The sequence below is a fragment of the Narcine bancroftii genome, chromosome 2, assembly GCF_036971445.1.
Source record: "Narcine bancroftii isolate sNarBan1 chromosome 2, sNarBan1.hap1, whole genome shotgun sequence".
NCBI classification, from domain to species: Eukaryota; Metazoa; Chordata; class Chondrichthyes; order Torpediniformes; family Narcinidae; genus Narcine; species Narcine bancroftii.
The window spans coordinates 108,541,726-108,569,200 of record NC_091470.1 but is presented as its reverse complement, the minus strand read 5'-3'; the positions used below and the strand labels follow the sequence as shown (position 1 = coordinate 108,569,200).

At 45.0% G+C, this 27,475-nt stretch overlaps 1 protein-coding gene across 1 annotated transcript; it reads right to left on the bottom strand.

Moving 5' to 3' along the window:
• Positions 1 to 1,795: 1,795 nt before the first annotated feature.
• On the bottom strand, positions 1,796 to 22,605 carry LOC138754122 (stanniocalcin-1-like). The gene is made up of 4 exons (XM_069917965.1): positions 22,341 to 22,605; positions 16,228 to 16,370; positions 11,839 to 12,050; positions 1,796 to 6,815 (listed from the first exon to the last, which is right to left on the bottom strand). Exons 1-4 carry the CDS (start codon positions 22,483 to 22,485, stop codon positions 6,542 to 6,544), a joined length of 774 nt encoding a protein of 257 aa, XP_069774066.1. The 5' UTR covers positions 22,486 to 22,605; the 3' UTR covers positions 1,796 to 6,541.
• Positions 22,606 to 27,475: the final 4,870 nt, after the last annotated feature.

Here is a 27,475-nt window from a genome sequence, read left to right as displayed (position 1 = left end):
GAAAAATGGTGGTGCCACTGGTGTGGACCTGCGGAGAGCAGGGAGTGGAGACACAGCGTTCCTCCGCAGGGTCCTACCACCCGGTCCAGGCTTTAACTATCTTGTTAAAGGAACCAATGGTAGTTTGTTTTAAAATCCTGTTACCACGGGATCTGGGCCCAAGATGACGGTGCCTGTGTTCGGCAGCAGTCACGAGGCGTTGCAAACTCTGAGGAAGTGGAGGACTGGCACGTTCGAGGAGACGACGCACGGGACAGTGACCACAGCGGTGGATCAGAGTGGGGCTCTGCAGCTGAAGAACACACGGGAGGTGGAGCTGCTGGTGACCCGAGGATATCGCCCAGGCTGCGGGCCACTGGCCACTGCTGTCAAGGGACTCGTACCAGGACTGCTGAATACTGGCTCGACACTGGTTGAAGGGTACCAGGATATTGGAACCAGGATGAGGGGTGTTGAGGGCTTCCTGAACATGTCAGAGGTTTGGACATGGAGCTGGGATTACCGACGGTTTGGACCGAAGGTTGGGAGGCTGCTCTGTGAATCGGGGGATTCTCTTCTGCTTCTCCTTCTCTGACTAATGGGTGGTGGGCAATTTCTGCTGATGGCGAATCTGGGCATCAACTAAAGCAAATTTCATGGAATATTTCCTGTTTTATTATATGACAACAATCTGGGACCTTGAATAAACATTTTGCGGGGGAAAAAGTACAAGAAAGTGGAGGTAACGAGATGTGGTCTAGCAAAGGAAAATATTTAATTGTAGCCACACTTTGTTCTTCTCTTTTGTTCTCACTTCACCAATACTCATATTTATATACTTTTTGTTTAAAATAATTTTAGTCAAGCATCTACAAAATATAAAAATAATTGTTTTGTGATTAATGTCCAGGGATATCCGATTACGAATGTCAACTCCCTGCACAAGACATGATGCCCCTGGGCAGTCAGAAGCCCTTTCACTGAGAACTGCTTGCTCCACATGCTGGTTGCCATACCCCACCCCTCCCCCCCAAGATTTTATGTGTGGTGCTGCCACCTTGTGACAAGCAGTAGAAGTGCTGAATAACTGGCCAGGAATTCGGTTCAATCTCCCCCACCCATTGAGAAGAGAATCAGGATTTATTGTCATGAACATATCATGAAGTTCGTTGTTTGGCAACATCATCACAGGTGCAAATATTGCTATAAATTACATTCCAAGAAAAAATTGGTACAACAAGAAGAAAAAGTGAGGTGGTGTCTGTGGTTCAGAAATCTGATGGCAGAGGGGAAGAACCTCGAGTCAAGTCACCTTAATATTCTGCTCGCATGTAAAGACGAGATAGCATTTCTCTGGACCTCACGGTAACAGGCCATTTTGGCACATGGGTCCGTGCTGCCCAATTTACACCCAATTAACCTACACCCCCCCCCCCCCCCGTGTGTGTTTCGAGCGGTGGGAGGAAACTGGAGCACCCCCCCCCCGGGGAAAATCCATGCAGACACGGGGAGAACATACCAACTCCTTACGGACCGCGTGGTCCCAATCGCTGGTGCTGTAGCGGTGTTGAGCCGACCGCCACGCCAATCCTGATATCTGGGCTCACAGCAAACAACCTAAGCCTTTAGCAAAGTCTAAATTTCCCCTGAAAATTCAGCCTGTTTGAAGAACAGAATAAACTCCAGCAACTTCTCCCAGGAAAAGCAGGGGCATTTTCCCTGAAAAAAATGAGAATGTAGCGAGTTGAGGGCCAACTTGTTGAATTCGATCCTGGGTTCGTCAATGCAAGAAATCACAGCACTTGGCAAGAGGATGTGATTAAATCATCACAAATTTATTTGCCCATATGAATGAATGTAATTATAACTTTAGTATTTAAGTTACAAACATACAGTTACAAAACTGACAACATTCAGGAAGCTTTGAGTGCAAAACACAGGGGGGAAATAATCGTGCAGCTTCTGGCATTGAGAAACAAAGCACAAGAAAGGAAAGATTTCAATTACAATGTTTGGAATTAAAAATAAATAACATATAATATCATTGTAGAAATGTGTTTGGACTCTACCTGACAAGTTGGTGTCTCAGTTAGTTAGGGGCCATCCATAATTTTCACATTGGTACTGAGGACGGTGGGTAAAAGGTAGGATTTTCCTGTAATAATGCATGTAAATGATAATGTTCTTAGCAAAGGAAACAGCAGATACTTGCGTTTATCAAGCCCCTAATTGCATCTCTTCAAATGAGAAGAAAGCACATTGAAGGATGGGAAAGGTTGTTGGCTGACCTCTTGATCGGTGCTACAAGATCCTGCAACAGCAGTGAGCTGAGTGGGAAAATACACAAAAGTGCTGGAGAGATTCAGCAGGCCCTGCAGCATCCAGACAAGGCCTGAGCCCTTTGCCAAGGTCTGAGCAAAAGGTGGGCAAGTGTCTGAATTAAAAGGAGGGGGAGGAGGGAAGGCAGGGGAGGGGGAGGAGCACAGGTCAATTAGGCAAGAGGCCACAGACGTACACGGATAGGAGGGCAGTAGAGGAAAGGAGAGAACTGATCAGGGTGGGGAGGGGGTGGCGGCTCTGTCACGCAGAGCTGGAGGACAGAGGGGAAAGGAAAGAGAGACAAGCTGTAGGGACCGGGAGGAAAGGAATCAAAGGGATGGGGAATGAGTGAGATGGGTGGGTGGGCTAACGGAAACCGGAGAAGTGCACATTTGGTTCATATTGTCACCTCCTCTGGATGCTGTGAGGCCTCTTGAGCTTTGCCAACACTTTTGTGCATTTACAGCATCTATAGACTTTTTTGTTTCACTCCATGAACGGAAGGGGGCTGTGGATGGGTCTCCGCAGGGGCTAACGCTCTTGTACGTTTGGTGGAGCTGGCCAGTTACCTGTGCATCTTCAATGCTAATAGAACAATAGATCTTCATGGATGGTTCCTCACACTTGTCCCTGGCAGTTGTCATTCCATTGGGCAGCTGACAGGATGGAACTTGAAATAATGGGTGTTTGTTTTTGTTGAAGGATATTCCCACAATCTAGACTGCAGATTGAGAAAGCTTCCATCTACCCCCCCAAAGATGGTGAGCAAAGGGTAATTATTTTAATTTCAACTTTGAGAAATCTAGACCGACTTCACAGCATTGGCGACCACTTTAATGAACTGCTGAAGGCTTGAATTTGCTTGTGGGATTTTTATTTCCTGTATTCTATCTTCTTGCCTCTGGAGCCAGGGGCTATTTCTTCTGGTGGTAAGGAAATTCGGTTCTATTGGAGTCCTATGGACCTGGTATCAGAACACAGGAGTAGGTCATCCAGTCACTCAAACCCATCTTTCAACAGGATCATGGATTTTTTTTTTACCTTAACAACCCTATTGCCTATAAAATTTAGACAGACAGCACGGTAACAGGCCATTTCGCCCCACAAGTCTGTACCGCCCAACTACACCCAATCAACCTTCACCTCTGGTACGTTTTGAAAGGAGGGAGGAAACCAGAGCCCCCTGGGGGAAACCCACACAGACACGGGGAGAACGTACAAACTCCTCACAGGCAGCGTGGGATTCGAACCCAAGACCCGATCGCTGGCGCTGTAAATGCATTGCGCTAAATGCCACGCCAACCTCGCCGCCCCTGTCCAGAAGTGTTTTGTTGCAAATCTAATCAGTTGGCAGAGCCTTCACAGCCTTCTAAGTTTGGAGAATTCAAGGATTCACTACTCTCAGATGGAGGAATGACACCCCATCTCAGTCCCAAGTAACTTATTTTGCAACGGCACTGATTTACCTGAGCGTACGAACAAAAAAAGAACTCAATAGTTTCTTTCAGCTCACCATGAAATCAACGTTCTTTTTAGACTAGACACAACATTGCACTCTTCAACTCCCCGAGCTAAACACCTCTGACCTTCTCACTGGCTCACTGCCAGTGACACTCTCACTCTCCTCCTCCCGATGACCACTTCTTACTTTGAGTCTGCAGCCTTAAGCTCCGGATTCCTCGGCCAGAATAAATTTTCATCCTGAATCTATCCTATGAAGTGAACTCCAAAGGTTCCAGTACTTCAAGAACCCCTCTCCCCACCCCACCATTTCCTAGTTGCTGGAAGTCCCCTCAAATTCTCAGTCATGGTATTACTAATAGATCAGTCTTCTCAGTCCAGGGCATGATAACTTTTGGTTATCTCCTGGGATTCAAATAGACATTATCATAAGCTTTTGCTTTCTGGCTGGGATACAGTGGGCAGCAATGAGTGAAAAGTCTTGGCATAATTGAAGGCTCGTTCTGCAATCCCTTCAACTTCATCCAAATATAATTTCCCTGCTCCTCTGTTTCTGCAAGACAGTCAACACCCGAGTTCAATCTGCCTGATGCCACATGATGATGTAGAATCTTTTCTAAACTAATTAGTGTTATTGTGAATACCTCTGTGAAATTTGTTGCTAAAATATGAGATAATCCATTTAAATATCAAAACTAAGACTTGTTTTGACTCCGTGTACCACAACAAACAGTACCTCGCGCTTCCCAAATCACTTTCGCACCCTGGGCATCTTCATTGAAACAAATTGTCTTCACATGGAGTGAGAGTGTGTGCAACTTGTAATGTTTTTATTTTGGAAGGATGGTTGCAATGTCGTGGTGCCGGTGATGGAGCTTTTATTTTAAAAAATTCTGCGGGGTCTGCGCCTCGCGGGGTTGCAGGGCACCAGAATACGGGGAGGGGGGAGGGAGGACATCTGCTACTTGAGAAGGAAAAGACCCACGGGACGGAGACCTTGGTGGCGGACCAGCGAGGGGTTCTGCGGCTGTAGAACACGCAGGCGATGGAGCTGTTGGCAACGGCGGCTGAGGGATTCACACCAAGGAGAAAACGGCTGGAGAGTGGCTGAGGGGCGTCGGAACCGGGAGGTGCCCCGAGGATGCCAAAGGCTCCCTTGATCACTTTGAGCTCAGATTTGGAGCTTGGGCTGCTGGTGGTTCAGACTGTGTGGCTGTGGGGGGCTGCGGCAGTGCTGGAGGTGAATCCATGGACACTCGGCGGCTCTGGGGGAGGGGGGTGACTCTCTTTTACTTCTCTTTCTCTGCCTTTAAGGGGTGCTTCAGGCAATTTCTGCAAATGGCGAATCTGTCTGCCTCACAGCTGGCAAAAGCAAATCCTGTGTTATATTGCACTGTTTTTATTACATGACAAGAAAGGAATCTTGAAACATGCAGCCACAGAGAAATATGATTGAAGAACTTGACTAATTAATAATCAGATATTTCTGGGTGCTCTTCACTAACTGTCGCACATTATCAGTCAACCTGATAGAGTTTGTGGCAAGATCTTAAACCCAGCGATAGCTTCTGCGTCTCTAGGCTTGTAATGTATCTTCATGTTAAGGCTCGGTGTAACGCTCCACTTCCCACACGTTCCCTTGCCTAAGCAAAACATTTAGGCTTCCAAGTCTGTCCTCAGCGATGGAGACTATTATCTTAGGGCAGTGGTTCTCAGCTTTTTTTTCCCCTCACATGCCCACCTTAAGTAATCCCTTACTAACCAAAGAGCACCTATGGCATAAGATGTCATTACTTAAGGGGTTACTTAAGGTGTATGTGAGTGGAAAGAGAAAGGTTGAGAACCATTACCTTTGGGTCTGCAGAGAAACCTTTTCTTCTAAAAATTGGTTTGGATTAGATTGTGTTACCTCGTCTCTGACAAATGTTTCTAACTTTGGAGATCTAATGGGGTGAATGGTGATGTATATAACGTACAGTGGCACCGCAGAGTTAAACCAACAATCCCCTTGTGGAAGAAGCCTCCAGAGAGATTTTCTGAGATTAGGAATGACACCTCATATGTGTTCTGTCATCTAGGGAGTGTCTCAAAGCCTAAACGAGCATCATGCTTACAGTGTCAACAACTAGGGTTCGAGTCTGGCGCTGTCTGTAAAGGTGGTGTACGTTCTCCCCGTGTCTACGGGTGCTCCGATTCCTCCTGCCATTCAAAAAAATACGCACCCAGGGTCGTAGATCAATTGGGTGTAATTGGGGCTCATGGGTTGAAAGGACCTGTTACTGTGCTGTTTGAGTAAATGTAACAAAGAGATTGTACGTGCTGTGGCTTAATGTGAAGTTCTTCTGTCTGAGGAGAAAGCTGTTGACAACCACGTCGTGACTGGGGAATAGTTTGCGATTATTTGCAAAGGTTGCCAACATATAACTTGATTTGTGTCAAGAATGGATGTCAATTCATGAAACCTGTGATGTTTGATCCTTGATTGGGAGATTTCTGCGGCTCAATATTGCCAGAAAAGTTTGACATATTTAGACTTGGACCAGGCCCAAGGCAAACTTGAATTAATCTGGGTTCTCTAGCAATGTTTTACAAACCCATCAAAGCTTCTGCTTCAATGCTCAGTGCTTGCTAATTAGCTCTGCGCTGAATTTTTTGGGGGAGGGTAGGTGGGGTGGGTGGGTGTTTTCTGTCAGCTGCTACAGAATGATCACTACAGTTTTCAAGAGTTACACTGAGGACACCTGGGTTCTGCCGACAGGTACAGGCCTCCTTCTTCCGGATATCACTCATTCTCATCCGAAGCGAGCTTCAGGCCCAGTCGAGAGGGAGCCTCGTTGCCGCCGGGATTTCGCAGGAAGACGCGGAGCTTTTGGTGCTCGACGGAAGGACGGCTGTTGAAGCTTCCCCGGTGGGGTGAGGTCAGACAGCGGTCGCTCTGCAGCAGGTGGATGAAGCCTGAGAGGTGAGATCCTAAACCTGCCACCATATTCTCCCTTATGCTGTTCACTGTCTCCTCATCGCACTCCAGAAGGCTCCTCAGTAGCTTGTTGTAATACCTGGAGACCGTTGAGCAAATGGAGCCATCATTAGTTGAGGACGTTTGAAAGGAAAATGCAAAAGGAAATGTAAACCTGCTTTACCCCTGACAAAACCCTCCCCACCATCGAGAACATCCACAGGGGATGCTGCTGTCGGAGAACAACAGCGATCACCAAGGATCCGCACCACCCAGCACCTGCCATCAGGACAAAGGTATCGGTGCCACAAGACTCGCACCCGCCAGATTCAGGAACAGCTGCTCCCCCTCCACCATCAGACTCCTCACGACAAACTCAATCAGGGACTCGTTTAAGGGCTCTGACTATTGATTTTTATTTTCTATCTCTGTATTGCACAGTCAGTATATTTACATTTATTTGTTTGTTTACATGTGTACAGCTGAGTCAGTTTTGGTTGTTTTGCACTGCTGCAGCCACAGGGAAAAGAATCTCAGGATTGTATGTGATGTCATGTGAGTTCTCCAACAATAAATCTGAAATCTGAAATTTGAGAAGGTCATCTCACAACATCCAGTATCCCTAAGGTCTCAATGTACATTTGTTTAAGTTGTTGAATGGATAGAAAAAATAAAATCCATTCATGTGGAACCCTGCTCAAGTGCAGAGATTAAGAATCCTGGGAGATACGTGGCACACAGCATAATCCCACAAACAATCGAGCAAAGATGGTTTATTTTTCTCGATGGTTTATTTTTCACTTGAACACTTTAAGACCTGGTGCTCTTCCAGATCCCACTTTGGAGTTTGTACGTTCTCCCTGTGACTGCATCGGTTTCCTCCAGGGGCTCTGGCTTCCTCCCATCCTTCAAAACCTACTGGAGGTTGTAGATCAATTGAGTGCAATTGAGCAGCACGGGCTTGTGGGCCTGTTTCATTAATAATTGAATTTTAAAAATTAACCCTTTCTGTGCTGCACTGATTCTTTACTTGACCTCAAGACCAGGACGTGACCATAGGGCTCAGCACCTCCTGCACTTGGTTCCCGAGGCCATCCCAATAACCTTGCAATCGATGAATAGTAGAGACAGGCACCACATAAAAGAGCAATGGCAGGTCAATTCACTTCACTTCAATTCAGTTCACAACAGCCCATTCTCACTGAGTGTGATCAGGGAACTGCACATACACACTTTAACCTGGGTGGGCAGACTCATGGGACACAATGTTACTGTGTCATTGCTGAATACTGATTAAATAATCACCCTGGGGATTGTAAATGGCTTGATGCAGATGGAAGAGGAAGGAGATGCCACTGGGTTACAGAGATATGCTGCACGGAAATAATCCCTTTGGCCCATCTCTCTATGGTGACCACACAAACCCTACGGTAATCCCATTTCATTCTCCACCCTCTCCCAGATTCACCATCGCCCCGGGGAGAACGTACAGTGGCCCATTAACCTACCAACCCGCTCGCCTTGGGGATGAGGGTCCGAAGGCAGCCCGTAGGGTCACAGGGCAAACGTGAAAACTCCATGCAGACAGAGCCCAAGGCTGGGATTGAATGCGGGCCCCCTGTTGCTGTAAAGCGCCAGCTTTGCTAGCTGTGCCAGCGTGCCAACCGAGAGCACGTCACCGGCATCTGAGAGATACGATCATCTGAGAGCCTCGACGCTGACCCAATAGCAGGGAAAGTCTGGACATAAACACATCTTCTCGCATCAGAGTGTCTGAAGGAGCCTGTGTAGTCACTGTTGTAAAGCAGAACATGCAACAGTCTATTGGTCCGTGGCAAGATCCCTCTAGCAGCAATGCGACAAAAGACCAGATCATATAATATTAAACAAAAGATAGATTTTAGCCACATTAGGGTTAGCGATACCAAACCCTTTTAAAAGTAGTGTTGTGGGAACTTTTCCATCCACCTTAATCACAGCCATGGGATCATCCCGAGCTCAACCAGAAAATGGGACCTCCGATCACCAGCAGTGCCCCTACTCGTGAAGGAGTGCCTGGTTTTAGCAGTGAAAGAAAGACCATGGAGGAAATCTGGAGCTTAAAATCCACAGCAGAGTTCAAGGCCTTTGTATTGTAAAAAAAAGGTTGATCAGCCCCAATCACTGAAGCTACAAATGTAATAGTGATCTTTTCATAAAATGAAACAATATGCTGACACTTTATTCAGCTTTATATTTATGGTTATTTATGGGGCTGCTTCATTAAATTGGGATGGATATTTAGAGTTGCAATGCCTGACAGAAAGGATCTGACTCAGAAAAGATTCAGGTCACGGTATGATTAATTAACTTACATATTTTATGCTCAGACATGGAAAGGTGGTGGAGTGGGGTGTGGATGTGTAAATATCTACCCAATTGGGCACCATCACCCTTGACGTCTCACAGGAATGGAATTAAGCAGTATCAACCAACCTACAATGGGCGAGACCTCACATGGAGCATTGTGAGCAATATTTGGGCTCCTGACATAAGAAAAGATGGGCTGACGCTGGAGAGGGTTCAGCTGATGTTCGTTAGGACGATTCCGGGAAGGGTTATCATGTGAGGAACATTTGGCAGCTCTTGTCCTGTATTCGTTGGAATTTAGGAGCATGATCCGGGGTGGGGGCGGTGGGTGGAATCTAATTGAAACATTTTGAATGTTGAAAAGTGAGGATAGAGTAGATGTAGAAAGGTTGTTTCCCATGGTGGGAGAGTCTAGGACAAGGGGCACAACTTCAGGACTGAAGGGCGTCTGCTTTGAACAGAAATGGGGAGGATTATTTTTCAGCCAGAGGAATCTGTGAAACTTGTTGCCACAGGTGTTTGTGGAGGCCAGGCCACTGGGTGCATTTAAGACAGAGATTGACAGGTTCTTGATGAGTCCGTGCATCAAAGGTTATGGGGAGAAGGTCGGGCAGTGGGGCTGAGAGGAGAAATGGCTCAGCTCATCGTTAAATGGTGTGGCAGACTCGATGGGCTGAATAGTTTATTTCTGCTCCTATTGTCTTATGATCTTATAGGCTTAGGTACAAGGAAATTGAGAGCCCTGGGGCTTCAAAGATCTAATGTTTTGTTCCTCTGAGAATCTAAGTTTTTAAATGCTAACTGGAAGAGAAGTTGGCTATATTCCATTCTTGTTATCAACTGGAGCTGATATGGAGCCTCCTTTTTTTCAACCTTTTTTTACAATTTGGTAAGATAGAAAAAGTCTATTAGCCCTGATTAATGAATCTCAAGAGAATTCTAAGAAAAATGCACTTATGAAGCAGTCTGTTCGAATGTTCTGGAAACCTAGGGATCTGAAGGAATAAAATACATAAGGCACGAGGCAGGTTCTCTTGGGGTGAGACTAGCTGCCCATGGCAATGCTTCTTGCTGTAACAGAGTTAGACAATAGACAATAGACAATAGGAGCTGGAGTAGGCCATTTGGCCCGTCGGGCCAGTACCGCCATTTTAGATCATGGCTGATCATTACCATCAGTACCTCTTTCCAGCCTTATCCCCGTAACCCTTAACTCCGTTACCCACAAGAGTCTTATCTAACTCTCTTTTGAACATAGTCAGCGAATCCGCCTCTACCACCCTCTGTGGCAGAGCATTCCACAGATTCACACTTCTCTGGGTAAAAAAATGCTTTTTCATCTCCGTCCTAAAGGGCCTACCCTGTATTCTTAAACTATGCCCTCTAGTCCTCGTCTCCCCCATCATTGGGAACAAGTAATCCGACTTCACCTTGTCTATCCCCCTGATGATTTTGTATACCTCAATCATGTCCCCCCTCATCCTTCTAAACTCCAATGGATACAAGTCCAGTTTTTCTAGCCTTGCTGCATATGACAACCCTGCCATCCCTGGAACTAACCTTGTAAATCTGCGCTGCACACCCTCTATAGCTAGTATGTCCTTCCTCAAGTTTGGAGACCAGAACTGGACGCAATACTCCAGGTGGGGTCTCACTAGGGCCCTGTATAACTGCAGAAGGGCGTCTCTGTTCCTATACTCCAATCACCTCTTTATGAAAGCCAACATTCCATTTGCCTTCTTCACAGCTTTCTGAACCTGCATGCTAGCCTTCAGTGACCGGTGAACAAGTACACCCACATCCATTTGCACTTCCCCACTCCCTAGCTTGTCTCCATTTAAATAATACTCAGCTTTCCTATTACTTCCCCCAAAATGAATAACCTCACATTTGTTCACATTGAAATTCATCTTCCATTTAGCCGCCCACTCCTCCAGCCTGTCCAAGTCCCTCTGCATTTTCCTTACATCCTCCTCACACCCCACACCGCCACCCAGTTTAGTGTCATCTGCAAATTTGCTCATGTTATTTATAATCCCCTCATCCAAATCATTAACATAAATTACAAACAACTGAGGACCCAACACTGATCCCTGAGGCACTCCACTCGTCACATCCTGCCATTCTGAAAAAGACCCATTTATTCCAACCCTTTGTTTCCTATCTCTTAACCAATTTCCTAACCATGTCAGCACCTTACCTCCAATACCATGCTCCCTGATCTTGCCCACTAGACTCCCGTGCGGTACCTTATCAAAGGCCTTCTGGAAGTCCAAATACACCACATCCACTGGCTCTCCCGAGTCCACCCTCTTTGTCACATCCTCAAAAAATTCCAGAAGGTTAGTCAAGCATGACTTACCCTTAAGGAATCCATGCTGACTAGCCCTTATACTATTATTACTGACTAAGTGTTCTGCTATTTCTCCTTTTATGATGGACTCCAATATCTTCCCCACCACTGATGTCAGGCTAACCGGTCTATAATTTCCCGTTTTCTCCCTCCCTCCTTTGCTGTCTCACGCTTTGCAAAGTGATTACAAGTCTGTTTGTGCAGCTGCGTTCATGTTTGTTTTCAAACAACTAAAGGTCCATTTTAACATCTCAGGCCACACGATTTGTCATCAACCATGCCCCAACTCTCCCAAAGTATTGCAAAATCATATAGAATCTGTATTAAAATCAATCAATGCAATTTTCTTCCACTGGGAGCCACCCTCCACTCCCAGAGTGTCTAGGACACCCCCTAGCACTGCCAGGCACCCCCAACCTACCGGTTCTTTAAGCGTGCGGGGAGCTGAATCACTTCCGTTATCGCTGCAGCATTGTGCTTTGCCATTGCGCAGATGTCCAGCTTTCTGTAGCAATCCTCCTGAATATCAGCGATCATCTTTTGAAAAGCAGAGCATCTGCGAATGGTGAAGAAGGCCTTGGAGGTTACCCCGTTGACAATGCACTTTAAACTGTCCTTGACAAAGGCTTTTCCCTGAAGTGTGAAATAAAACATGAAGACTGCAAATCAGTGCAAGAAAAGGAATAATTTTCTCATACACCTGTGAATTTTATCCTGTTGTCCGAGGACTCTTCAATAGCGACCACCAAGATTTATATTTGCTGTCTGCAGAAATAGGCCCAATGACTTGCATCTTAAGATGCAATTCAGTCTGTGTGGTCCACATTAAAACTCATCCATTTTGTTTTAACTGTCACTCTCTCCTTGTCCTTCCAGCAGTTATTATATTACCAGCCTGAGAAAGTAGAAAAAGAAGAATTATGTTATAAAAGAAGAAAGTTCTCATTCACATTTTCCAATCCTTCTGTTTTCTCTCTTGTAAATGTCTACAGGTGTACTATGGAGAGCATTCTGACTGGTTGCATCACTGCCTGGTGTCAATGCACAGGACAGGGAAAAAAAACTACAGAGAGTTGTGAACTCGGCTAGCGATATCAAAGGCATCAGCCTTCACTCCAGCAAAGACTTGCCCTCTTCGCACTGCTACCATCGGGAAAGAGGTACAAGACTCTGAGCACAAACACCCAGCAGCACAAGGACAGCTTCTTCCCCTCCGCCATCAGACTCCTGAAGGGACAATGAACCACCAACACTGCCTCACTTTCTCTTATTTTTGCATGAATTTATTCATTTTTAAATGTAATTTATAGCAATATTTGCACTTAATTCTGCCACAAAACAACAAATTTCATGACAGTAAATTCTGATTCTCCTTCTGATTCTTTATTAAAGGTTCAAGGTTTCTTTTATTGTCAAGTAATAGTACATAAAAATATAATATACATGATACACTTCAGCGTTTGGGTGTCATAAGGCATTGAGCATTGCCCGGCACCCCTAAAAATAGGAGAAAGAAAAGCAAAAGAGAGTCCCTTCAGAGACACTGAGTGTCCGTGGATTCGCCTCCAGCGCTCCCCGCAGCCCCACAGACTTCACGCCCTTCGCTTCTTTTGAATTCGACATAGTGAATCAATATTTTTTCAATTATAAACTCAGTGAGCTATCTACAGACTTTGAAACAGATCTTCATAAACTTTACGGTGTGAACACTGTCTACCAAGCATGGCTGCAGCTGTACAAACCGGAACTGGAAGGGTGACGTAAATATGGTATTTGAAAAACTGACTAAGTAGTTAACAGAAATAGTTAGATTATTTTCAACAAGTATCATTATTAATTGCTACATTATTTCAGGTTACTAACCTTTTGTGTACACATTAATTTCCTTTGTGCACTGGTCGTAAAAATGTTTGTGTGCTCACACACGCCCACTCCTGCCTCCCACTCTGGGAAACACAGTGTCCCTATTCACCTTATCAATGCCCATCAGGACTTTATTGACCTTAATAAGATCCCTACTCAACCTCCTACCCAGTTGTTCTCAACCTTTTTCGGTCTTAGGCCCACCTGGCTTCTGGCCTAACGTGTCATAACCCACTAGTGATAATGAATGAGCAATATTTTCAAGTCAAAGGCAGGTCTGTAACACATTTTTATTTAATTTTTTTTAAAGACCCCCATGCAAATATGCAGTGGCCCACTGGTTTAGAACCACTGTCCGACACTAAGAAAAACTGGCTTAGCTTTCCCCGTCTCCCACAATAAGTCAACTTCTCCAATCCTGGCAACAATTTCATAAACCTGTACTCTTTCCAACTTCATGATATCCTTCCTATATCTAGGCAAACAAAACTGCATGTAGTATTCCAAGTGTGGTCACACCAGCATCTTATATAATTTCAATGTGACGTCCCGACATTGAAAGCATGTATTCCAAACACTCTCTTCACTGCTCTGTCTACCTGTGCTGCCCCAGTTAAAGAGCTGGTACCTTCATCCTAATTTAATGGATTGAAAGACCTCTGTGGATTTTAACAGTTGTACAACTCTATTTACTTACTCTAGAAAAGTGGTTCTCAACCTTTTTCTTTCCACTCACAAACCACTTTAAGGAATCCCTATGCCATCTATGATTAGTAAAGAATTCCTTAAGGTGGGATGTGAGTGGAAAGGAAGGTTGAGAATCACTGTTCTAGACCCAATTGTTACTGAAATATTTGCTTGAGAAAAATTGTCATTGGCCCATTTCCTTTGGAGATATGAAGCCGTGCACATAACGAGTCAATTAGGGACAATTAAAACAGGGGTTTTCAAACTTTTTCTTTCTACCCATATACTACCTTAAGCAATCCCTTACAAATTACAGAGCACCAATGGCATAGGGATTACTTAAAGTGGTATGTGAGTGGAAAGAAAAAGATTGAGAACCACTGCGAGTCTCGAACTGTGTTTTTCGAACCATCCCCCTAAATTCACATAAGCAATCCCAGAGCACTGAGGGCATAGGGATTACTTACAGTGGAATGTGAGTTTAGGGGGGCAGTTTGAAAACCACTGCTGCAGACAAATACATGCACAGCAAAAAGTGAATATCCAGGTCGCCACTTTTTAGTCTCAATGACCAAGATGATGGAGGATGACTTCCCTGCTCTTGTTTGGAATTGGTTCACGCCATCTCTAAGGCCCACCCACAAGAACAGGCAGACGGAATATCTGAAAAAGCAAGGAACTTAGGGGAGAGCTGGTAAAGCTGCTGTCTCACAGCTCCAGTGACTTGGGTTCAACCCTGACCTCAGGTGCTGCTTGTGTGGAGTGTGCAGGTTCTCTCCATGATTGGGTGGGCTTTCTCCAGATGCTCTGGTTGCCTCCAAAGTCCCAAAGGTCATCTATAAGAGGCGGTATCTTAAGAAAGCAGATGCTATCCTCAGTGCCCTCTTCACACTGCTACCATCAGGAAAAAGGTTCAGGAGCCTGAAGATGGCACCCAGTGGCACAAGGACAGCTTCTTTCCATCTGCAATCAGATTTCTGAATGGGAAATTACCACTGCCTAACATTTTCCTATTTTTTTGCACCATTTATTTATTTTTGAAATGTAATTTATAGCAATATTTGCACTTCCTGAGAAGACTGAAGTGGGCAAGGCTACCAGCTACCATTATGTTACCCTTCTACAGGAGCTCTATCGAGAGGGATCTGGTTGGCTGCTTCACAGTGTGGTACAGTTGCTGCAGATAAATGGATTGAAGGTCCATCCACAGGACCATAAAAGTGGCAGAGAGGATCACTGGATCTCCCTCCCCCACACATTGACGAGATCTACCAGAATCGTTGTCTGAAGTGGGCGTGCAAAATCATTGAGGAGCCCCTTCCACCCTCCACACAGCATCTTTCAGCTGCTCCCGTTGGAGAAGAGATCCAGGAGGATCAGAGCCAGCACCACCAGGTTGAGGAACAGCTTCTTCCCACGGGCAGTGAGAACGCTGAATGACCAAAGGAACCGCTTACACTAACCATCTGAGACTCTCATGTACATGATACAATAATTATTTAATTGCCTATATGAACATTGTCCTGCATATGTGTTGTTTGTCTATGTGTGTTATGACTGGTTGTAAGTCTGTATGTTTTGCACTGAGGAGTGGAGAATGCTGTTTTGTCGGGTTGTACAGATATACAATCCTTTATCTAAAGTTCGGAAAGCTCCAAAAACCGACAGTTTTTTTCCTGGTGCTGGTACAGCGGAGGGAGAGAGGGGGAGAAAGAGAGAGAGAGAGAGAGACACAGCAGCATGACTCGGGTGGGCGGGGGGGGGGGGGAAGAGAGACGGCAGCACAACTCAGACGGGCGACGGGGAGAGAGATGGCAGCACGACTGGAAGGGGGTGGATACGGCAGCAGAATTCAGGTGGGTTTAAATCTGGGGCAGCCGGCTTTTGTTCTGAAATCCGGAAAAATCCGAAATTCGGAACACACCATCCCCCAAAGGTTTCGGATAATGGATTGTGTAATCAGGTGACAATAAAGTTGACAACTTGTGATACCGCCGCAAAACAACAAATTCTTTGACATGTTCATGGCAATAAATTCTGATTTTGAATGAGGTGGCAATAAAATGGGCATAGTGACAATGGGTGTTTGGTGGAGGACGTGCTGTATAACTTCATGGCTCCGACAATACGGTCCTTCCACTGCATTGATAAACTAGGAGCAGTGGAGCTTGGAATTCCAATGTCCTTGGCTGAGAGATTGGTCAATTTAGACGTAGCTTACTAAGGGTTCCGCATAGAGATGTGGCAATTAGTTACATACCTGAGTGTCGAATTTAGCAGCATTGTACAGAAAGGACCTGCAGATATCGTACATGCCATCGGTGTCACAGGTCGAATTCTCCAGGCACACAAATGCCCCACAGCCCACATGGAGTGCATTGTTCAGGCACCGAATGATTTCAGCTGCAGAGAAAGGAAATGGTGTTAACCCCTAAAGACTTGATAGAGTTTCCACCCTTATATATCCCATCTAAAAAACTTTTATTTGCTGCTTATTCCCGGCACTTTCTGTCATTCACTGTCAATGTAATGATGCTGGAAACAAAGGAAACTTTGACCCACGGTCAAGCGTTGTCCCTATGGCTATGAGGTTTGCACAGGAAGGAGGTTCATGACAAGGATTGGCATGTTGGTTGACCAATTGTAGGAGAGAAGCAAGAAGATAAAGGGTCAGAGGTCCCATCCAGCCTTGGGCCTTGGCAACACCAAACCCCTAATTGTTGAAGGCACTTTGAAATAAGGACTATGTACAGATGACAGCAGATACAGATTTCATCATATAACCTCCAGCAACACCACCTCCATCGGTTACGTCTAGCTACTTTTGTTGTGAATGAGATGCAGGAGTATTAGGGCCAGGACCACCAGGCTGAGAATCAGCTTCTTCTTACAGGTGGTTGGACTGTTGAATGACTGGTGAACTGCTCAGTCAAACCCTCCAAGACTATTATTATTGAACAATATTTATTTATTTTAAAATATGTACTACATATAAATCACTTGTAAATATGTATTAGGTTTATATATGTGTTTGCATGTTTTTTCACTGAGGACAAAAGAACACTGTTACATTAGTTTGATAATGAAAAACTTGAACTTGAAACTCCCCAGCAAAAGAGGAAGCAAACAGACATTGATACTGGAGTGGGCGACTTTTCTCTCGGTCAACTTGTCTTTTCCTCCTTCCATAAAACATAATAAGTACGTCAGTAAAAGGCAGCACATCCTAATTAAGTGTCCCTGTAACTTCCCTTCATGAGAGACTCCAGGATCAATGCTGGAATGTTGGTGACTAAGACCATGAATGGAGAAAAGCGGTTTGGAATCAGATGCCTCGAGGTCATAGGGATTAATAATTATCTTAATGATCTCCTGATTTCTTCTCTTCAATGAAGTTTAAACCTATTGGGGCAGCACGGTTAGGGTAACACTGTTACAGCACCAGTGATTGGGGTTTGAATCTGGCACTGTCTGTAAGGAGTTTGTACATTCTCCCCGTGTCAGCATTGGTTTCCTCTGGGCACTCTGGTTTCTTCCCACCTTACTGGGGTTGTGGGTCAATTGGGTGGCAAGGGCTCGTGGGCCGAAAGGGCCTGTGTCCGTTCTGTGTGTCTAAGTTAGGAATCTTAGCGATGGACTCATTCAAGTCTTCTCACTACACTTAATGGGGACAAAGGACATTAAGGTATCTACATCTGTGGTCATTAACACACCATGTGTTTCTGTGGCATTGAATGTAGGTAAGCTTAGAACTAGAGCAAGGTTACAATATTTCATTGTTATTCTGGCTGGCATTTCAGAGAACAGAGCTACATCAGGAGTCTGTAATTTATTTGTGATGCTGAAGTCAGCCAGAGATCAACTGTGACCTGAAATCAAACTGCAGATGCTGAAAATCTGAACTAAAAGTAAACTGCTTGGAAATACCCAGCTTGTCAGGCAGCATCTGTGGAGAGAGAAAAACAGGGTAAACATTTCAGGTCAATGATCTTTTATTAAAACTCCAATTTTCTCTCTCCTCAGATGTTCTCTGACCTGTGAATATTTTTAGTATTGCCAGCTTTTATCAAATGAAAATTTTACATTTAATGCTTTGGTTCTTTGTTTTTGTTGCAAGGTTGATGTAAATCCATATGACATTTGGAGTTTCTGGGAGAAGGCACAAGCCTTCTTTTTTTTGATTTGGCAGAGGAAGGTCGTTCAGCTCCTGAAATTTGTTCCGCAAACACAAGCAGAGAATACAAGGTGCAATTACTGGAAAATGTTGCTTGAAAGAATCAAGGTCACAGTGCAAAGTCAAATAAAGCGGGAATGATTCCATGCAGACTCACACTATTCAGACTGCAGATATTCTGGCTCTAATACTTCGAGATAATGCAAAATTATTTTGTTTCATATTCTGAGCGATTCATGAATTAGACATGTCCAATGACGTGTGCAGAATAGAATTGCACAGGAGGCATAAGTTAACATTTTTATTCCTGCATTAAGAGTCACGCAGTTCTTGATGGCTTTTGCTTTCCTTGATTGCTAGGAACTGCTTCCCTGGATGGTAATGATATCCCCCTTCCAATGGAGGCACTGCAGGCCAAAAGGATGTAATACATTCAGAGTGAAGTTTAGAGGCAGGTTTGATTGCAGCCCTGAAAAGAATGTTATGTGTGTGCATGCACACACACACACATACACACACACACACACACACACATCTCAATAAAGACAGAACATAATTCTGTTTAAAAGGGACAGTGTTGTCCCTGATTAATTGACAGTGACAAATACCTGAGGATTACGCTTGGAATTGACTTCCCTTGGAAGATGAATGTGTAGGCACAACTGTAAACTGGGCATGTAGGTTTAGCAAAGAGTATCGCTTACTTCTCTCTTGCAGCCTCTTGCTGCTTGAAATTTTAACCCCTGTGCCAAATAAATTCACTTAGCCGATTTGCATTTCAATAGCATTTTTCATAATTGATATGTTTTTGTGCTGTAGTGTTCTATGGTTCGATGGTTCTAATATGAGAGTCTTGGATGCTGAGTGACCTGCTGAGTATCTCCAGCACTTTTGTGTACTGCCCTTGAACCTAGCTTCTGGAGATTTTCTTGTTTATACTTACTTTGCAGTTTAGTCACTACTATATACTATCAAATCAGGTAGTGCACTATGAGCTCCCACAGGCAGCAATAGTGATACATTTACATACAAGGTTAGAGCCCAGCCTCCATGATAACCCAGTGAGCAGCCCCATTGATTTTCCAAAGACTCCCATCAGTAATACCACTCACATTATATTTGGAGGCATCTTACAGTGGCCAATTAACTCACCAACCACAACCTTTCAAAGAAACTGGGGTTGCAGAAGAGGAGCATTAAAACTCCACATAGACAGTACCAGAGGTCAAGATCAAACCTAAGCTGATGGTACTGAAAAGCAATAGTTCTACCAATGGTGTCTCTATGTCGCCCTAGTATATCGTATTAAAGACAAAATGCTGGAGAAACTCAGCAGGTCAAGCAAAGTTAAAGCCTCAACCAACATTTCGGACTTTGGCCCTTCATCAAGGTATGAGTGAAATGCAGGCAGATGTTAAACAAAATGGTGGGTGGGAGGGGCAGAGGGACGTGCATAGTCCTACAGACAGGAGGTAATAGGTAGTTAAGGGAGGGAGGGCTCAGCAGCAAACAGGGGGAGGGTGATGGCTCTGTGAACAGAGAGGGAATGGGGTGGAGAGCTGGTGGAAAGAAGAAAGAGGGATGGGAAGAACAGGGAGTGGTCTAGCAGAAACCGGAGAAGTCAAGATTAATGCCATCCGGTTGGAGAGTGCACAAATGGAAAATTAGGTGTTACTCCTCCAATTTATCAGTGGCCTTGGGTTGACAGTGCACGGACAGACATGTCAGCATGGGAGTGGGGTGCAGAATTGAAATGATTGGCCACACATTTACTCACCTAAACTGCATTATCTTGTGTTTGTTAGCCTGTTTAGAATGGGATGAACATTGGCTTGGACACCAACAAAGCTTCTCCAAGCATGAAGATCGGAGAAGGGCTACATCATGGAAAAAAATCTATTTTCCAAATGGGATTACAGTCCAAAATCCACATTACTTTCAAATAAGTATAGATCACAAATGTCATTCTGAGATTTTTTAAAAAACCATTGATATTGGAAAGCAAAAAAGGGGTCACTTTAATATCTCATCCAAAAGATGACATTAAAGCCCTCTGAGCTACCCCGATAGGTCAGTCTATATATTTTTCTGCACAGCAGGGCATGAAACCATCACCTTCTGACCCACAAAACCAGTGTGCAACCTCCTGGGCCTTGGCTTATCTTGTGGTGAAAAACGCACCAACCAGTTTATGTGCAGGAATCTCCCACAGACAGAGAGGAGAGAGAAATGACCCAATCAACTCTGTTTAATGGGAGTTCTCATGGGACCCACAGGGTCATAGGAAAGGAAGAGAGGATCACTGGAGTCTCCCTTCCCACCCCATCAAAGCGATCTACACCAGGATCGTTGTTCAAAAAGGACATGCAAAATCATTGAAGACCCTTTCCACCCTGCACACAGCATCTTTCAACTCTCCCATTGGAGAAGAGATACATAAGGATCAGAACCAGCACCACCAGGCTTGGGAACAGCTCATCCCATGGGCAGTGAGAATGCTGAACGACCAAAGGAAGGGCTCACACTGAGACTCTCATATTCACTAGGCTATTTATTTATCTGTGAATACCTGCCCTGCCTATGAATTGCGTGTCTGTTATGTCCAGTTGCGTGTCTGCATGCTTTGCACCGAGGACCAGAGAACGCTGTTTCTTCGGGTTGTTCTTGTACAATCAGATGAGAGTAAATCTGAAAAGGACCTGCGGGCCGAATTCCGCACCCGATCTTGCAGATAGGAGTCCCGTTTGGCATTACTAAGCTAAAGTTTCTGCCGAGTTTTTTTTAAATTTCGCTGAAGGCTCGGCAAGAATGCCAGTGACCCAACAACAGCGACTCTGCGTCGAAATGAACTCGTTGGATGTCAAACTCAAAGATTGCACGGATATATTAGAAATGCACACACCTTTTAGGCCGCCCACGGAAGAAAAGAAACATAAAGGACAACGCTGCTTCATGAAGTTATGAGCACTTTGCTAAAAATGTCACATCGAAGGGAAAATGTACAGTAAAGATTGCAGCGAGAAAATCACTTTCACATTGAGTCCAGCAGCTGAGGTCCGGGCACTGTCTCCCAAGACAACCAGTCGTGACACCGGAAACATCTCTTCTTTCCCATGCAGGATGCGGAGAGGGGAATCACCGTCTCCTCTGGCAGGGTTGGGATAATGGAACCTAGTTTCAAACAGCGCGACTCTACATTGAACGTGATATCAAGCTCCCGCAGGCTGTATGCTCATGGTGACCCCGGTGGGGCTGTCATTGAACGGGGCTGTTCACGGGGCTCTGCCCTATCAGGGGATCGGGACTCAATGGGACGAAGTTCACTCGTTCAAATGAGCATTCTGTCGCAAACAGAACGGAGGGGTGGGGAGTGGAGGAAGAGAAATTATTCCTTATATTTTTTCCAAATTGCACCATTTTGATTTATTCTGTCAGGTGGGTTGTACCGTGATACATGGCATGTTCTTGACAAGAAATTCTGATTCTGTCCTGGCTTCTCTTCATAACTAAATACCTTTAGGAGAGAGAACACACGCACTCTTACACACACACAAACACTCTCTCTCACACACACACACACACACACTTACACACACTCTCACACAAACACTCTTACACACACCCACATTCACACCCTCTCATACACACACTCTCTCTCACACACACAAACACTCTTACACACACACACACATCTTACTGTAGACGAATGGAGCCGGTTCCGCAGTCAGGGCTGTGAATGCTAACTGCCTCTAATTCGAGGGCGGCCCCCAGCCCCTGTCGGTACCACACACATGGTGACACTTTGAGCAGAAGCTTTTTCTTTGAACAGGCATGAAACACCCCACGAGAGAAGTTTGCAGCGGAAGAAATTATCTTTAATTTTAATGTACTTTAAATGCCCCAGGTTTCAATTCCAGATCAAGATGGTCAGATTTTGCACCAACTCCAAGTAACTAGTTCCTTGGCCATTCTGAAAAATCTGGGCAGTGATCTCAGCAGAATTCTATCAACGGAAATCAAACAAAGTTGGTTATTTCTTGCACAACGACAGGTAACAGCACATAGTTACAAAACTACACTGAAATGCCTTCCCTTTGATCGCTTGCGCGCAGAGAGCGAAGCGAGAGAAAGGGGGTGGGGGGAAACTCTCGTTTGCCCGTTCCAACCCCGGGACAAGACCAGCTCGTGGATGCCTTTACCTGAGCTCTGCGCCGACAGTCTGGTCCTTCGAGAGGCCGTGGGATCGCCCTGCTCCTCGACTTGCGGGGGGATTTCATCTGCAGCCGACCAGCGCCCGAGCTGGACGAACACGAGGAAGGCGAGCGCAACGGATCTGTGCCACATCTCGGCGCCGATGTATCTTCCCTCGTCCTTGACTTTCCAGCGGCGGGTTCAGAGAGAGTGTGTGGCTCTGTTGAGTGTGTCTGTGTGTGTCTCTGTGGATGAGACTTGCTGGGCTGCATGGTCACATTTATCTAGGAAAGGGGGTGGGGTGGGGGAAGATGCAGGAAGGTCGTAAACAGTAACATACCTACCAATGAAAGGCAGCTCCGGGAAGCCGTCCATTCACAAGGCAACACCAATGCTTGGCGCACTGAACAATGGTCCAAAAAAGTTACAGGCGTCTGCGCGCACCCGCCACTCCACGCCGCAGCGCGCACAACCCGAGTTTACATTCGGCACAGCGACTATCCCACTTCACAAGGGCAGCCGGCGGAGTTCAACCCCCCCCCCCCCATCCCACCTCAGCGCCAGCCCCGGAGATGGGTGCATTTTTTAAAACCACAGAACAGGTTCCCCGGGGTGGGCATCACCGAGACCTTTTTTTTGCAAATGACTCCGACCATCATCGGGTCTCGGGACACTTTTTTCTTTTCTTGTTGCTTTTACTAACCCTCAGGGTTAGTATAGCAGCGATGGGCCAAGCGTTTCGATGCGAGGAGGTCCTCTGTGATAGCTGAAACTAATCGGAGATCAATTGCAATCCAAAAGCAAACACGCAGATGCTGAAAAAACAAATTAAAACAGAAAATGTTGGAACACTCAGCAGTTAAAACAGCAAGGTCCAGACAGACACCTGAATGATGGTTCCCATGATCATAATACATTGCCACAGTTTAAAGATAAGGGATCACCCATTTCTGATTAAGATGAGGAAGGTGCTGAACCCCTCTCCAAGCAAAAGTAGTTGAAACCATTAAATATGTGCTTGCACCGCGGTCTGGTATGGGGGACACCAATACCCCTGAATGTAAAGCCCTCCAAAAGCTTGTGGACATCACAGGCAAAACCCTCCCCACCATCGAGAACATCCACAGGGAAACGCTACCATCACAGCTACCACCTAGAAGTGGTCTGCAAGTTCATGTAGTTGGGGTCAACCATTAGCGGCACTCTCTCCCTCGATGCTGAAATCAATAGGTGTATCAATCCTTGCTCGACTCTCCTCATGGGTCTCCAACCTTCTGCCCATTCCCTGAACCAAGATGGGGTTCCATTTGTCACCTCACCAGCTTTCACTTCCAATTGAACCTTCTTTGCAGCTTTCATAAGGACAGAGGAGCAGAAATAGGGTATTCAGCCCATCTAATCAGGAGCTGACCCATTTCCCCCACTCAGCCCCGCTGCCTGGCCTTCACACCATAATCTCTGATGCCCTGGCTAATCAAGAACTTATCAATCTCTGTGTTAAACACGTCCAATGACCTGCCCCCCACAATCGCCTGTGGCAACAAATTCCATAGATTGACCACCTTCTGCCTGAAGAAATTCCTCGGCATCTCGGTTCAAAATGGATGCCCTGAGCATTATTGTCCTAGACTACCACCATTCTACATCTCCTCTGCCCATGCCTTCCCAAACCTACAATGGAATGGTACCTCCATCGACAGGTCCTGAAGGGCCATTTTCTCTCGGAGTCTTCCACCTCCAACTATATCCCCACCTGTTCCCATGAGAGGTTTCATACAACTGAAGAAGATCTCCTGCCTTCCCTGTTACCTCATCCCTTTTCACTGTAAAGGGGTAATCATATGTTTTTCTCAAATATGGACAATGAAAATTTTGATTCTTGAACACTTTTGGGTTTGTTTTATGGATTTTGAGCTGCTGATCACGAAAATCACCTTAAATCTTTCCTATCATGTATTGCATTTTAGATATAACCTTTTTTTATGATTTTCTGGCATATTTTATGTCCAAACATACAAAACCATGAAGTGCAACATGTCATTGAAAATTAATTTTCTGTCTTTGTACTTGAACGTCTTCCCCACTGGTCTTGGTGCAGTCAGTGATGGACACAGTGAAAGGTTTCATCAGGACACTGCGACCGTGGAAAAGCGGGATCAGGGCAACTGGAATCTATCAACGCTGGCCAACTATTGTCGGACACTGACACTAGAGGCATCAGATGCTGAGGACAAAGGAAAATCAACAGCAAAATATTTTTAGGTCAGTTGAACTAACACAATGGGTCAGCATTAACATGCTAAATTGAATAAAAGTTAATGCGATGTTTCCCCAAATTCCTACGTGATACAGCAAATCGGAAATTATCTTTGTGTTCAGCTCGAAGTTGTCTATCATAAACCCCAATTTTTTTTTTTAGGAATCAAATTGTTTGAAAAAATATTCTCCTGTGCATGGTGTATGGCTTGAGCATCTTCCAATTTAGAATTCTGCATTCATTGCTCCTGATGTGGTCTTTTCTACACTGGAGAGGTCAAATACAGAAGGGGAAAACTTCTGATAAGTTGATAACTATAACCCTGAGTTCATCATCAGCTGTAACTTTCATTCTCCATTGACCTCTCCTATATTCTCTGAATCTACTCTAAGGACACCTCAGCACCTCAACCTCAGACCAGGCACATTGCAGACTTCCAGACTCACCATAGATTCCGACAAATCCAGTGAGCACCGGCAGCCCTGCACCCTTGGTGAGGGAGTTGATGAGAATGTGAGAAGAACCGTAATTGATTGGAAATTAGTGTAAATAGTTGGGAGTCATGACAGATTCAGTGGGCTGAAGGGTCTGTTTCCATGCTGTATCTCTCCATGAATCTAAAATTCCAGCATTCTTTCCAAGTGAGTAATTTGGGATAATCATGTTATTTTTTTAAATCTAGTCTGGACTTCTGATGCTTTACCCTCACTCCCTTTGTCCTTTGATCTTTGCAGCCCTCTGCCAGTTTTAAAAGTTTTACTATTTCCTCCCCTTCTCTGCATCTTAAAATCATTTCTTTCTCCAACTTTTCCTCCTTCTGACGAAGGAACTTTGACCCGAAACACTAACACACTTTCTCCCTGACTGCTACGCTGGACTTCGTGAGTATTCCTGCATTTCCTGTTTTGAATGCCTGTGAAAATATTAATATTTCCAGATGGCCGTTGGGGCAATCCTTATTAACGTCATTTTATTGACCGTTGCAATTCATGGGGGACCTTTGCAGAACACCTTGCCAGTATTTAACCCTTGCCTGCGAAATATAAATATCAGAGGTGTGAGGTGGTGGTTATGAGATGGGCCCATCTTCCAGAAAGTTTATATAAGATCATGATTGAGGAGTGAATCCAGTTTTGCAAAAGCTAGTGAACTGAAAAAATGACTGTTGGGAATGCTCTTTAGCATTCCTCTTCCCGATTAGGAAAGGTAATTTGTTTTTATCCAGTCTGATTTTTTTAAAATTTCAGAAATAATCTTTATTCACAATAAATGTGTACAAAAGGAAAATATAATGCAAATGTCCTCCACATTCTTATTGTCATTTAGTCTGTACATTCAGGTTCCATGCATAGTAAGTGTTCACACTTTAATATATAACAACATTTGCCATTCAAACGGTTCCCTGTTTTATACACACTTCAGATGTTTAAGGCCCCAGTTGGTTACATTTACCTTCCTATAGACACTACATGACCTGCTTCGTCCCTCCAGCACATTTGTGTATTGGGGTGGGGACGTTGTATTTCATTATAATGAAACTGTGGAATACCCTTCCATAATTGATCTGAAATTTGCCTCTCTCTTACACTTGGCCTACGTTTCTGACGTAGGGCTTAGACATGAAGCACATGCTGCCTTATAAGCTGCGGGCCCTGCCAGGTTTCTCTAGTATCTGCTGATTTTCTAGTTTACCTCCGCAGGCCTGCCAGTAATGATGTGAGCCACTGGCTCTTACAACTGAACCATTTTCTCACTGAGGACTGGTGTCGAAGATGTGTCTTCTCTCAGTCCTTTCTTGTTGCAATGTTGTTGATGCGGTAAGTCAAATATGTTAATCTAGTGGAGCTTTTGGCACTACCCATACATACCCTGCACTCTCCACCAATCCAGGGAGACCCATTTACCATGAGATTTGTTAAACATGGATGCAAAAGGAAGCAATGTATAAAAGTGGCGAACTCCACTCTCCGGTTGGCTTCATGGTGCAGTTCAGTGGGAAATCACGCTTCAACGCAATGCTGAGGATCGGCGACAAACATGGATCAGTTTGTGCAGTGTGATATATACATGAAGGGCTCACCTCCAAGCGCTTTTCTGAAAATGTGCGACTTTATTTTTTTAGTCCAAGCCTCTGACACTTAGTGGGAACGTGCGATTCCTGAGGATGTGCCTTAATTAGTCAGCGCTGTGCGAAAAACAAACAGCACCCTCCCCCTCCCCCTTTCCTGCAGATCTAAACAAGATCCCTGAATAATTGTCACACAACTGAGAAACTTCTCCAAACATGTATTCACATCAACCAGCCCAGCCGCAGGGACAAGCTTTAGGACCGTAACAATCTCCAATCAATCCATTTTTGTTTCCTCATTTCATTCTGTGAAGGGCAATGGGTTGCCAACTGGCAATCAGCGGGCACGTGTGAGCATGCACAATTTGGAGGCCATATCTGTCCAAGTGGATCCTTCCTTCCTGAACTGGGTCCATTTGGGTTAATAGGGGTGAGCTCACATCCCACTTTAAGTAATCCCTATGCAAAAGGTGCTCTGTGTTTAGAAAGGGATTGCTTAAGGTGAGATGTGAGTGGAAAGAAAAAGTTTGAAAACCATTGTTTTAATCATCCTTAATTGACTCGTTATGTGCACCATTTCATCACTCCAAAGGAAATGGGCCAATGACAATTTTTCTCCAGCAAAATATTTCAGTAACAATTAGGTCTAGAGCAGTGATTCTCAATCTTCCCTTCCCACTCACATCCCACCTTAAGCAATCCCTTACTAATAATAAGAGCCCGATGGCATAGAGAACCACTGCTCTGGTGTATGTCATGCGGAGATGCCTTTGAGCCACGTTGACTCATGCAATGAAACCTCAGGGCTGGGCTGACTG